General features: G+C 31.8%; 1 protein-coding gene across 10 annotated transcripts in view; it reads left to right on the top strand.

Moving 5' to 3' along the window:
- Positions 1-15033, top strand: part of LOC139501986 (tyrosine-protein phosphatase non-receptor type 11-like) — a 462346-nt gene that overhangs the window by 35938 nt on the left and 411375 nt on the right. For 4 of the 10 annotated variants that reach the window (XR_011658703.1, XR_011658704.1, XR_011658701.1 and 1 more), the window contains exons 14-16: positions 2123-2250; positions 8728-9884; positions 10098-13369. The exons of 2 other annotated variants lie outside the window; for them this stretch is intronic. Coding sequence is in view for 4 of the 8 variants with exons in the window: in XM_071291303.1 (XP_071147404.1) it covers positions 2123-2250; positions 8728-8791 (192 nt within the window). In the remaining 4 variants the exon portion in view is untranslated. Of the gene's footprint in view, positions 1-2122; positions 2251-8727; positions 13370-15033 lie in introns of those variants that run through there. 4 more of the 10 variants (XM_071291303.1, XM_071291304.1, XM_071291301.1 and 1 more) reach the window with 1 other exon arrangement.

Below are 15033 nucleotides of genomic sequence, written 5' to 3'. Positions count from 1 at the left end.
TCCATATAAAAAAAAAGTTTGTAAAGAACACTATATTTTGTTGTGAAAGTGAAACTCAGCAATCCTTTTTATCCATACAACACTAAAATACAAATGTAATTTGCATTCTCACAAAAATAATAATTAAATTTTGTATGTATTTTTGCTTTTACTTAGGAAATGGTTTGTACAATTTAGAAATCCTCTCATAACAGCATCTAATGAAAAAAGGCCATCTTGACTTTGTGCATTTATAATTTTTGCTCAATTCTATGCAGAAGACAAATGTTTTATTAATATGTTCTTGAACTGTTCTTTCATTGCTGAGAATTTCCATCCAGTCAGACACAAAATAATACTACATCATAGCTTTTGTCCAGTCTGCAAGGATATTTAAATATCTGCCTGATTCTAGTTCCTCTTTTATGTCCTGCCTGCGATCACTGGCTTTAGGGGAGCATTTTGATTTCATTGTCTGCATCACTTTGTTCTTTATTATCAGTTTCAAGTTTTTGTTTAATGTACTGTGGATTCATTTTTATTCGTGGTATACCAATTTTCGTGGGTCACAGCGAACCACGAATTTAAGAATTCAACGAAGAATAATCCTGAGAAACGTGTATGGAGTCGGATGTTTATTTCCAGTTATGTTATGCAGTTCTAGTATAGTGTTGACTAGCGGTAAACATTGTAACATAACACTTGTTGTTTTTTTTTGAAAGAAGATACGAGTATTTTGATTAAATCTATAATAAATATATCGAATATCAATGATAATTTACTTTTTAAAATTGATTAAAACTGTTCATGGAAAATAACTACAAGTTGTTAATTACCATGTCATAGTTTGGTTTACTAGTGATTAAACATCAATAGGATTAAGTACGGTGATATTGTCCGTAGGTAATATTGTTTATGACAGGAACATTTATTTTCACACCTTATACTTATATCAGTGTTTATTATATCGTGATTAGGGAAATGAGCTTTCAATCATAAAGTTTTGAATGCCTTATAGAATTCATACAAGAATTTATAAATTGTAAAACAAACAAATAATTAGTTGTCTCTGTCCATTATTGTAATAGAAGTTTTCAATGAACATTTTAACCTAAAATGACCAAGCGAGGATTTTGACAATTCAAAACTTTTTCAATAAATTCCTTCTTTTTTGTTTGTTTTATTATTGATCAAACCAAGGAGGTTATATGATCTCCTAAATCAAAAAGAAATCCACGAATTACGTATCTAATTTTTTGTTGTTGTAATCAGCGATCCACGAATTTACGTATACCACGAAACGTCTTTTTTCTCTATCCATGAAAATTGATACCCACGAAAATAAATGAATCCACAGTAGTTTAACATGAATTTGTGGTCGCATCAAATAGCTGAATTTGTTTTTTTTTTATTGCAATGTTTGCTTAAAATTGAAATAAGGTATCAATGACTGGGGCATGGTTTCCTATCAATGAAAAAAGATTCTTGTTTTATCTCAGTTTAAACCATTAAAATAATTCCTTGAAGAGTCTGTGGCTGAAAGTTGGTCATTATCTGCTAGTAATTGTTTGTATGGTTTCATTTTCAACACAGCTAATTCTGGCTCTTTGTGTTGTCATAAATAAAAACAAACTTCTGTGTTTTCAATTAGTTACTAACATACATATACTAATACATTCACTCTTAAAAAAACAGTTAATCATATTTACATCAAGTCGACAAATCCACTTTTTAATACTGTAGAAAACATCAAATTGTGTGCCTTTGTTTTAAATTTATTTCTTTGGGATTAGTTTTAGGTTTTCAGTTTGAAAAAGTAATGTTTTTAAACGTTTATTTTTTCATGCAACTTGTTTTGTAATTTTTATTTCACGTGTAGCCATGAAAACAGATTGTTATTCACTGTGTCGTGAAATCAGTAAAAAGATCACCGTGCAAGAAATATTTTATTGTTCTTTCATCGTGATGTATCAATTTTATTTTGCATTCATCCATTCAGATACCCCTCTTTACGCCCCTGAAAGAAAATAATTCAAACCAGAAAACCTAAATTATTACAGTTGCTTACAATCACTGTCATGGCTGGACATGGATATTCAATAAGAGAGTTTTATGTTCAGAAATTTTACTCCTATATTTTCAGCAAAGTGTAGGACGAGAATACACAAACATAAAATACACAGTTGAATCTGTAGCTAGACCAACATCAAGGCCCATCGTACCACCACAGCCAGCAAATTCAAGGAGGAAAGAAAAGAAAGACTTACCAAAGTAAGAATTAGGAAATAAAAAGTGTTTTAATGGCATCACAGGGCAGTGAACGTTTAAGGACTGTTCTCTTTTAAAGGACAAATATATCAATTGTTTCAGTTGCCTAAATAATTATAAAATAAGATGTGGTATAATTGCCAATTAGACAACCCTCCAACAGAGATCAAATGACAGAAAGTGCATGTATTGTCTTGTTCCAATACAGTTAAAGACATGTTACTCTTATCAAAATCTTGAATGAATTTAATTATAAAATAATCAGAAATACGAAACATTCATTCAAGAACTTATCTCATTTCAATGTTGATTATTAAAATTAAATTAAAAAAATACTGTGATACAAGAAATAATGTCCTGACAATCAAAGAAGGCATTCCTTTGTTTACTTTGGTAAAGATTTTATGTACAAATTGCTAAGGTTGAAAATTTTTCCCTGATTTTTAGCTCACCTGACCTGAAAGGTCAAGTGAGCTTTTCTCATCACTTGGCGTCCATCGTCCGTAAACTCTTCTCCTCTGAAACTACTGTGCCAAATTTTACCAAACTTGGCCACAATCATCCTTGGGGTATCTAGTTTAAAAAATGTGTCCAATGACCTGGCCATCAAACCAAGATGGCCACCATGGCTAAAAATAGAACACAGGGGTAAAATGCAATTTTTGGCTTATAACTCAAAAACCAAAGCAATTAGACCAAATCTGACATGGGGTTAAATTGATTATCAGGTCAAGATCTATCTGCCTTGAAATTTTCAGATGAACCGGACAACCCGTTGTTGGGTTGCTGCCCCTGAATTGGTAATTTTAAGGAAATTTTGCTGTTTTTGGTTATTATCTTGAATATTATTATAGATAGAGATAAACTGTAAACAGCAGTAATGTTCAGCAAAGTAAGATTTACAAATAAGTCAACATGACTGAAATGGTCAGTTGACCCCTTTAGGAGTTATTGCCCTTTATAGTCAATTTTTAACCATTTTTCGTAAATCTTAGAAATCTTTTACAAAAATCTTCTCCTCTGAAACTACTGGGCCAAATTAAACCAAATCAATCATCTTTGGGGTATCTAGTTTAAAAAATGTGTCCGGTGACCCGGCCATCCAACCAAGATGGCCGCCACGGCTAAAAATAGAACATAAGGGTAAAATGCAGTTTTTATACGACCGCAAAAATTTTTAATTTTTTGGTCGTATATTGCTATCACGTTGGCGTCGTCATCGTCGTCATCGTCCGAATACTTTTAGTTTTCGCACTCTAACTTTAGTAAAAGTGAATAGAAATCAATGAAATATTAACACAAGGTTTATGACCACAAAGGAAGGTTGGGATTGATTTTGGGAGTTTTGGTCCCAACATTTTAGGAATTAGGGGCCAAAAAGGGCCCAAATAAGCATTTTCTTGGTTTTCGCACTATAACTTTAGTTTAAGTGAATAGAAATCTATGAAATTTTGACACAAGGTTTATGACCACAAAAGGACGGTTGGGATTGATTTTGGGAGTTTTAGTTCCAACAGTTTAGGAATTAAGGGCCAAAAAAGGGCCCAAATAAGCATTATTTTTGGTTTTCGCACAATAACTTTAGTATAAGTAAATAGAAATCAATGAAATTTAAACACAAGGTTTATGACCATAAAAGGAAGGTCGGGTTTGATTTTGGGAGTTTTGGTCCCAACAGTTTAGGAATAAGGGGCCCAAAGGGTCCAAAATTGAACTTTGTGTGATTTCATCAAAAATTGAATAATTGGGGTTCTTTGATATGCCAAATCAAACTATGTATGTAGATTCTTAATTTTTGGTCCCGTTTTCAAATTGGTCTACATTAAGGTCCAAAGGGTCAAAAATTAAACTTAGTTTGATTTTAACAAAAATTGAATCCTTGGGGTTCTTTGATATGCTGAATTTAAAAATGTACTTAGATTTTTAATTATTGGCCTAGTTTTCAAGTTGGTCCAAATGGGGGTCCAAAATTAAACTTTGTTTGATTTCATCAAAAATTGAATAAATGGGTTCTTTGATATGCCAAATCTAAGTGTGTATGTAGATTCTTAATTTTTGGTCCAGTTTTGAAATTGGTCTACATTAAGGTCCAAAGGGTCCAAATTACATAAGTTTGATTTTAACAAAAATTGAATTCTTGGGCTTATTTGATATGCTTTATCTAAACATGTACTTTGATTTTTGATTATGGGCCCAGTTTTCAAGTTGGTCCAAATCAGGATTCCATATCAAGTATTGTGCAATAGCAAGAAATTTTCAATTGCACAGTATTGCACAATAGCAAGAAATATCTAATTGCACAATATTGTGCAATAGCAATTAATTTTTAATTGGAGTTATCTTTCTTTGTATAGAATAGTAGTTGATTATATATGTTGGAAATTTGCCAGACATGACTATGATGTCATTTTCTATTTTTATTTGCCAATAACTTTATGTAAATAACTTCATTGGAAATTTGCCGATATAAAATGTTGCTGATGAAGCTTTCTTTCCTTATCTTATTTAAAATGTTTTTAGATAATGTATGTTGGACATTTGCCAGACATGACTATTTACATTTTGGATATTGAACCATAATAGTTTAATATTAAATTTAAAAACTTTAAATTCTAATTTTCATTTCTTAAACCAAATTCATAATGTGACATAAACCTATGTTGTGTCAACTATTTAATCACAATCCACATTTATAGCTGTATCAAACTTAAAAGTTGTGTCCATACTTGTTCTCATTTCAGATTTCATAAATAAAAAGAAAATTTCTTCAAACAATTTTTTGACAGGATTAATATTCAACAGCATAATGAATAGCTCAAAGGCAAAAAAAATTTTAAGTTCATTAGACCACATTCATTCTGTGTCAGAAACCTATGCTGTGTCAACTATTTAATTTTAGATTTAAATAAGTTTGAAGAAGAAATCTTTAATTGATTTGTAAAATCTTGACATTTGTTTTGTGTAAAAAACCCATATAATGTCAAAAATTTGATCACAATCTAAATTCAGAGCTGTATCACGCTTAAATGTTTTGTCCATACCTGCCCCAACTGTTCAGGGATCGACCTCTGCGATCGTATAAAGCTGCGCCCTGCGGAGCACCTGGTTGACTTATAACTCAAAAACCAAAGCATACAGAGCAAATCTGACAGAGTTTAAATGTTTATCAGGTCAAGATCTATCTGCCCTGAAATTTTCAGATGGATCGGACAACTGGTTGTTGGGTTGCTGCCCCTGAATTTGTAATTTTAAGGAAATTTTGCAGTTTTTGGTTATTATCTTGAATTTTATTATGCAGTTAATCTGCATTATGCGAGCACCCTAGATTTGTGGTCTACCCAATAAATGCTGAAATACTTGCCATTGTTATTATCTAGCTGGCTTTTTTTGGGCTACTATGTTATATATAACTAATTGAACACTTTTTTAATACTTTTAATTCTGAATTACAAAAAATATGACTAGAAAAACCTTAAATGATCGTCGAATCACCCAAAACATTTGAAGTTGCACATAGGAAGTAGTGCTCATTAGGAATTTTTATGTAGTTTATTATCGCCTGTGCTTTTGGCTAAGATGTCAAAAAACAATTATACAATATTTAATCGCCGAAAATCTTTTAAGACAAGTAGTTTAGATTTCCCAAATGGCAAAAGTCGTAGGAATATTGTTTGTCGTCAATACGTAGTACAACTACGTCAGTAGTCTATTATATAATAAGTTCAACTGTTCATGCTGTTGGCGGCAATTTCAAATTAGAAGACGAAATTCCTATCTTTTCAATTTGGAGGCAGGGGTTCAAATTAGAGGTGGTCCGAGGTCCGCATCCTTCCACTTTCGACTTGGTTACTAGCCACGCCCGACGGGCCTTCCACTCTGAGACAACTATATCACAGTTATAGTAGTCTCAGTTCGACTTAAAAGAAGAAAATAAAAAATAGCTTTGCAAACCTTTTCGCCAAAGTCTCCAAATAAACGATCTCAAAACTTATTTTAATCATTATTATTCATGACAGCGATGTCAATTTCGTTCAATCGCTAGCTATATACAGAAAATCGCTGACAAAAAATGTGTTAATACGAGTAAAATCGTATCTGACTGACAAAAACAACATTGGAACACAATGACAATGGCCCCCGTGAAAAGACAATTACAATTTTGGATCCGATTCCGGAAGCGGATAAGGGTAATTCCGGGTTTTTGGCGAATCCAGGCAGGTGACAAAATACATCTATGCATGGTAAACAGAGGCGGATTTAGAGGGGGGACCGGGCCCCCACCCTTTTTGGGAAAAAATTTGGTTGCTTATATAGGGAATCATTGAAGCGTGACTGGAGCGGGCCCCCTCTTAGGTCAGTCAGTTGGCCCCCACTTATGAAAATTTCTGGATCCGCCACTGGTAAATGAATATAAACACTAGAATTGAAAACCAAAAGATATATGTAAAAGAAAGAAAAAGCAGAAAATATTTTAAACAGAATTACTTTTGACAAATTTTTATGTCAAAATCCAATACAATGTGACAGCTGGGAACAGTATATCTAACAATATATATATTCCTGGTCTCAGTATAAATTTTCTTTCTCAGTGATAAATGTTGATAATGCATGTAAGATCCTTTTAAAGTGTAAACATATTACTGCAATTTTGAAGGGGTATTTTTTTTTTCTCAATTTTGAAGGGTCAGTTAAAGTAGCTGGAAGATTCTTACTTTATTTTCACAAATAACTACCTGAATGTAGGCAAATCATATGATATATAGGTGGCGTCCTTTGGGCCACTCTACCCCCTCCTGTTTGATAACTTTGAAACAGATGAGATCCCCACCTCTCAACCATATACATTCATGTATGGGACTATATATATAACTAATCGAATGAAATATAAGGGGAGTCCATGGGGTGACCCACCCCCCCTTGTTTGGGAACTTACGAAACGGTCGAGATCCCCACCCCTAAACAATATATATTCATGTATGGGTCAATATAACTAATTAAATGAAATATAGGAGGAGTCCCCCTACCCCCTCCTGTTTGAGAACTTGGAAACCGATGAGATCCCCACCCCTAAACCATATATATTCATGTATGGGACAATATAACAAATCAAATGAAATATAGGGGAAGTCCCTGGGGTCATCCTATCCCTTCCTGTTTGAGAACTTGAAAACCCTCGAGATCCCCACCCCTAAACCATACATGTATATATTCATGTATGGAACAGTATAACAAATCAAATGAAATATAGGGGAAGTCCCTGGGGTCACCCTACCCCTTCCTGTTTGAGAACTTGAAAACCCTTGAGATCCCCACCCCTAAACCATATATATTCATGTATGGGACAATATAACAAATCATTTACATTTACTATGGGCAGGTCAGTCAGACCTCACCTTTGATCCTTGTAATAGTGAACATTTGTCTGATTTGTGTCGCATAACTATTGTACTATAAAACACATACTCAGTTTTCTTTACAGGGAAACCAGTCCATTCACACTATTATATGTTCGTACTAAGTCAATGTAAGTCAACACGTACTACTAACAGTCAACTAAAACCCACGTTAACTACCAACTAGAACAACTACAATCATTGCGAACTTGTACCACTGCAGACTCACCATAAACAATATATATTTATATATTCATTGCTATTGAAACCTTGATAACATATAAATTATTTGCCTTAATAATTAATTCATTAGATAAACATAAATGTACAATATATGAATGTTTAATGCCACATCAGAGGCGGATTTAGAGGGTTTTTCAGTGCCCCCCCCCTCCATTTTTGAAAAAAAATTAGGTTGATTATATAAGGAATCACTGAAGCATGACTGGAGCAGGACCCCTGTTAGGCAGGCAGTGGGCCCACACTTATGAAAATTTCTGGATCCGCCACTGCACATAATTACGTTCGCCTGGTTTTTGGTTAACTGCCTTCAGCGCTTACAGCGCTTTGATTATAGATAGAGATACACTGTAAACAGCAATAATGTTCAGCAAAGTAAGATCTACAAATAAGTCAACATGACCAAAATTGTCAGAGAACTCCTTAACGAGTTATTGTCCTTTATAGTCAATATTGAACAACTTACCGTCATTTTTGTAACTTGTACAAAAATCTTCTTTTCTAAAACTATGGGCCAAATTTAACCAAACTTGGCCACAATCATTACAAGTGTATCTATTTTAAAAAAGTGTCTAATGACCCTGCCTGCCAACCAAGATGGCCAACATCAGTAAATACAGTAACAGGTGAGCGACACAGGCTCTTGAGAGCCTCTAGTTTTAAAAAACTCTGTTAAATATTTATTGTGTAGGCTTCAATAAGAAATAGTTGAATAGCTACTTTTACAGACTTTCTTCTCTTGACCAGACAGGTCCTCTCTGATGATACAGACAATGTATTTTCCTTTAAGCAACATGTATTAAATTGAAGTTATGTTCTTGCATTAAAGTGTTTTCTTATCTTTTAGGTTGCCTGAAGATACCAGACAAATTTATCAAAACATTACTCCTTTAAAGACAAACAAAACATGATAGGTGCCATTGTATTTACTATGCCAAATAGAAGAAGTTAAAACTTCACACATATTTATTATTAGGGCTCTTTTACTGTTGTCAGTATTTTTATTGTAATTAATTATTATTATTTCATCAGAATGGTAACCTTTGACCTGGTGTCTAAAGGTCATATTCAGATTTATATAATTTAAAAATGCTGCAAAATCTAAGCAACTGACTCTTTATGTAAAATTCAGAGATTAATGAGTCTCAAGAATAAATGTGCAAACAACACAATGTGTTAAGAATCTACATGTAACTTTTAATGGTATTGAGTATCAGTGTGTAGCTATAGTTTACAAATACACAAAAATATAGACAAATATTAACATTAAAATATACCAGTAGGTGCTACATAATACATTAAAAAAAGTAGACTGAAAATAACATAAATATTTAAGGAAAACATACAAACATTTGTTTAAAAATTAGGTTGGAAACCTAGTTATAAACATAGATAACATGAATTATCTCCCTTGCCATTTCAACATTTGGAAATAAAATGTAGTTGCTTACATGACTTTATATCAGTTTGAGACAACAGTTATATTCATCTTTTCATTTTAAGTCCTAGATAAAGTATAATCATCATTCATCGTCAAGGCAAATGCAACAATTACAAAAAGTTTTAGATTATGAATTAGTAAACTTTTATAGAAAAAACAATCATTTACTGTAATTTGACTTATATTTAATGACGTGTGTCTTTTTTTTTAAAGCAGTCTTTCATTTTCATTTCATAATTACATCCATTAAAAGCTTGGAAAAACTATCCCTATGTACAATTTTGTTATAGATTTTAACCATTCAAATTACTAAGATTTAATACATATTGGCTTTTTGTTAGTCATATATTTTGTTTATCACAGTGCTCTATACGTATTATATAGTGTTGCTTTTTGTTTTTAGTAAAATGTAATTCTTTAAATCTATAAATATATGTTACATATATGATAAGCTTGTAATAGATATGATGTATAAACAACGATTTGTCACAAGTAGCTCTACCTCTTGGTAAATTGTGCCATACAAATGTTATTGTTAGCTTTAAATGATTTCATTTAAGGGAGTAGACCTTGGTTCAGGGAGATAACTCTTTAAATCAATTATGCGTTTGTAAAATTCAAGTTTCATCAATGTTTTTTAAGCATTCACCTGAAACAGATTGGAAATAGTCTATGTATCCTAGAAGCTTAGAATATATTTATAAAAATGGCTGACACAAACGTACTGATGATTTTAAGAGTTACTTCCCTTAACCAAGGTCTACCACCTTAAAAAGCCACTTCCAATGAATTATATAAATATGTAAGCAGAACTTCTGTAATATCCCTGAATTTTCATCTTTCTCAATATAATTGTTATAATTTAGGGGCTTAAATGAATAAGTATATATGAAAGACATTCATTGAAATGAAATGTAGGTTGCTGCTATTTCTGTAGAAATATTGCTAAATTAATCGCATGATATATTTAGAAAAGGATAAATAATATCAGACTTCTAAATATTTTCCAAAATCTAGCTGGCATTCCTCTGTTGGGATGTCCCTGAATTTAATCATGGGATATAGAATAAAAAGAATATGGGTCATCAGACTGGGAAATATCAAGCTGACATTCCTATTGTCTTTTAACCATTAAGTGCACTAACCAGTACACATTACTGAACTATGAAAGTTACATGTCTTTTCCTTATTTTTAATGAAGATCATAAAATTCATTGAAAGTAGTTTATTGACTAGATAACACAGTGAAACCTATTTAAACCGAAACCTCTCCAGGACTTAAGATTTTGTTTCATTTTTATTATCAGGTTCACAACGCATACATTTGGTATTACGGTGCTTAAGAACGTGTATGGTTTATACAGGTTTTTGGTTTATGCAGGATTCAGTATGTTCAGATTTCACTGTACATCATTTGTGACACATGGAGTATTTTGTTCTTTATAAGAAGAAAACAAGTTCTGATAAGAAATTCTTTTATTTACATACCTTCATACTCAGTCAATTATAATGAGAAAAATCTTTGAACCCATATGAAAGTAATTTTACATTTTTTCCTTTTTTCAACAATAGACGAGGAAATACAAATGTTACTTACAGTATACATGTCCATTCTCTAGCCTCCAAACAATTGTTGTCAATTCAAATCTTTGCAAGCATAGTCCTCCAAATTGCCGTTACCAGACATTAGATTTAGCCTACATGTTATTTATTTAATCTAGGGACTTACATGTAATTGATATACAGGACCATTTGAAAATCTGGGAGAGCTGGTCCACAGTATAAAGGAAATATGATGTATATTTCAATTTACATATAAGTAATATATAACAGAGGTAGATTTAAGGGGCAGGGAATTTTATCTCCCCTTATGGAGCTGCATTTAATTTAATGGTTAAAGCAAAAACTTTCTACATAAAAATATCCTTCAAATAAAAATTTAGAATTCAGAAAAGAGCATAGTTGCTTTTACACATCTGTCTCCCAGCACAGACTGTTTACAAGTCTCATTTCAAAGTTTGTTTGTCAGAGCCCCCCTTTTTCAAAATCCTTGACCCTTCCATGCATAACTTAAACAGAATAAATTTGTCCTTGGAACATAATACAGACAAGGTTGAATGTCTTCCTTGGATGTTTAATATATATTTTTGTATATTGCTTTATTGGTAAATATTCTTGTTTAATTTATAAATGAAAATCAATATGCCCATTGTTATTTAAATATGATTATATCTAAATAACATTTAAAATATTGTCTTAGATTTACAAATAGGTACTTGAATATTGTCACTTTTTTGTTTGTAAGATGTTATTGTAAAAAAATTGTTTGTAAATTTATTGTTTTTCTGTTAATATATTTGTATCAAAGCATGAATTTTGTGAATTTGATAATGTGTTAATGAATTAATGAATTAATGATAAACTTATTAATATTACACTATTTCAGTATGTATAGCTCTTTCTGTTGCTAACTGTTCATAGTTACATAAAACATCAAATGTGATTTCAAATTTATAAATTGAAATATGATCAAGTTGTTCAGTTTTTCATACTAATCCATGTTTTTTTTTATAAACACTTATTCTGTTTCTTTACCTGTGTAAAAGCAATTAATTGATTATTAATAGAAAATTCATTTATAAAATGTGATTGAATTTCATTATGTCATATATATTTCTGTAAATTTTGACTTCACAAGAGGAAATGTCTCAGACCAGAGTGCAAACATGATTGTTGTATGACATCAGTATGTCCATTGTGGCAAAATTGAGGGTCAAAGGTTGTAGAATTGACTTGGGATTATTCTATTGAAGAAAAGAGTTATGTAAGGGATAGTGACACAAATTAAGTGACATTTGATGATACAATGGAAACTTTTGTTTGTATTTTGAAGACACTTTTTTTTTTATGTACAACAATATTTCTTACAAACCAGTTCTAGCAAATACACTGTGTTCAATTTTTTGCTTTCTCTTTTTCTTTTTAATTTCATACCGAGAACTTTTTAAGTATCATTATCAAGGCAATTTATTGCAAACATTTTTTAAACCTTTTTTTGCCCTTTGTAAGCTTTTCATACGGGTTTATAAGTTGTAAGCAGGAAATTAAACCACCAAATGATTTTGATATATAAGAGACTACCTTGCTAACCCACCCAAAGATTCTTGTAAAGTTTGAACTTTATAAAGATAAGTGTAATTATGCCTCCCCTGAGTAAAGACTGTTTAACCTTTCTTAAATGAAAGTTATAAAACTTTACTAAATTACTGAAAAAAAGTTTCATTTTCTCAAAAATTCAAATATAAATAGTGTATTCATGTTCTTAATAAATTTAGATTGAGAGTTGCCTTATTGGCTCTCCTACCACACAACTTATTTCTATTATCTTATTCCAGCATGAATATATATAAGATTTCTCCATAGAACTCATTGGAGCTTAACTAGATTTAAACCAAAGGATCATAGTTTCATCTGAAATTTTCATACTCATGTTTTTACATACAGGCTTTTTAAGTATAACTAATCAGAGAACTGAAAAACATGTACATCAATAAATCTGCCTTTCGTAGAAATGTAATACTTTCTCCAATTTCATAACTATGGTCAATTTGATATACTGTAAATTCAGAAATTATTGCAATGTTTTTATTTTTGAGAAAAATGTGACAGGGTTATAATCACAATAATTTAAACCTGCATTTTGAAATGTTTGATATGAAATAAACAGGATTTTTCTCAATATAGCAAAATTTAATAAGCATTTTAGTCTAAAATGAAAAAATCGCAATAATTTCTGACGGTACAGTATTGTGTAGTTTTCTAAATGCTATTTATATTTATTAAAGAAGATTTTTAGTATCTTGTTAATATATATTCAGCAACATTTGATAGAAATGATTTTTATGAAATGAATTTAATTTATATTTGATTACTATTTGAATCTCTTGTTTCATTTTATTAATAGCTGGTCATCATGAATATATTGTAATATTATTACTGGACTGTTGTCAAATGGTTCATGTTCAATTCTGTAATAAAAAAATAAAAATTATCTACATTATTCACAATTAACCACAAGTCCAAGGACTCAGGCCATTAGTAATGTTATAGTAACCGTTAGATTTTCCTGAAAAGAGGCATCACAAGCCATATTTGTTTAAATCCAGTTTTTGTGAAGACTTGTCATTGATGTATATAGGACTAGAATGTATTGAACAAACACAAAGAAATCTGATTTGTTTGCTTTATGACTTTGCTGTAAATAGATCCAGGCATGTGGCAGCATAGAGTGATAAAAGAGGATAAAGAAGGAGTCCACCTTTGGATTCTGTGCAGTTTGTGTTACTAGGTGTTTTTATGCCCCACCTACAATAGTAGAGGGCATTATGTTTTCTGGTCTGTGCGTCCGTTCGTTCGTCCGTCCGTCCATCCTTCTGTCCCGCTTCAGGTTAAAGTTTTTGGTCAAGGTAGTTTTTGATGAAGTTGAAGTCCAATCGACTTCAAACTTAGTACACATGTTCCCTATGATGTGATCTTTCTAATTTTAATGCCAAATTAGAGTTTTTACCCCAATGTCACGGTCCACTGAACATAGAAAATGATAGTGCGGCATTCGTGTACTGGGGACACATTCTTGTTTTTAAATAATCTGTATCTAATACTTCTATAACACATGAGTTGTCTAGAGGTCTTACCCATATGTTATGTAGAAGTTTCAGTCTGTTTAGTGTTTCTAGAGTGATTTTGTAAGTTCTTTTTTATGCCCCACCTATGATAGTAGAGGGGCATTATGTTTTCTGGTCTGTCGGTCCGTTCGTCCTTCTGTTCGTTCGTCCCGTTTCAGGTTAAAGTTTTTGGTCAAGGCAGTTTTTGATGAAGTTGAAGTCCAATCAACTTGAAACTTAGTACACATGTTCTTTCTAATTTTAATGCTAAATTAGAGTTTTTACCCCAATTTCACAGTCCACTGAATATAGAAAATGATAGTGCGAGTGGACCATCCGTGTACTTGGGACAAATTCTTGTTATGCCTCACTTAGGGTCATTATGTTTTTCTGTCTTTGTGTCCGTTAGTCTGTCCGTCTGTTCCGCATCAGGTTAAAGTTTTTGGTCAATATGAATTTTGATGAGATGAAAGCTGATCAACTTGAAACTTAGTACGCTTGTTCCCAAATATGATTTTTTTCTGATTTTGATGCCAAATAAGAGTTTTGACCCTAATGTCATGGTCCACTGAACATAGAAAATGATAGTTCGAGTGGGGCATCCTTGTACTATGGACACCATTTTTTTTTTTAAAGGAAAATGAAATGCAATCAAAACCTTATGGGACTGACTTGATATCTAAATGTTCCAAGGCTGATCACTATTTTTTTTGATACACAAAATATAGTGCATTGATCATATCATTCTATACATACTACCCATGAACATTTCCAGTAATTTATTGATGTAATATATGCTCAGATATTCAAGGCACAAAATGATGTTGCACTTGTCAAGAAAATTACATAGCTTTTGCAAGGTGCAGGAATCTTTATAAATTGGAGTTATCTTCCTTTGTTTAAAATAGGTGTTTAAAAATCAACAACCAATGTAATATTTAATTTTACTTCATACTGATAAATTGAAGCAATCTTTATCGCTCAGTGCTTTTGAGCACTTTGATTTCTTTCTGTCAAGGCATATCTGTTTTTTTCTACCAGTGATCTT

Source organism: Mytilus edulis, chromosome 13, assembly GCF_963676685.1.
Source record: "Mytilus edulis chromosome 13, xbMytEdul2.2, whole genome shotgun sequence".
In the NCBI taxonomy this organism is placed as follows: domain Eukaryota; kingdom Metazoa; phylum Mollusca; class Bivalvia; order Mytilida; family Mytilidae; genus Mytilus; species Mytilus edulis.
This window is presented reverse-complemented; position numbering and strand designations above follow the sequence as displayed.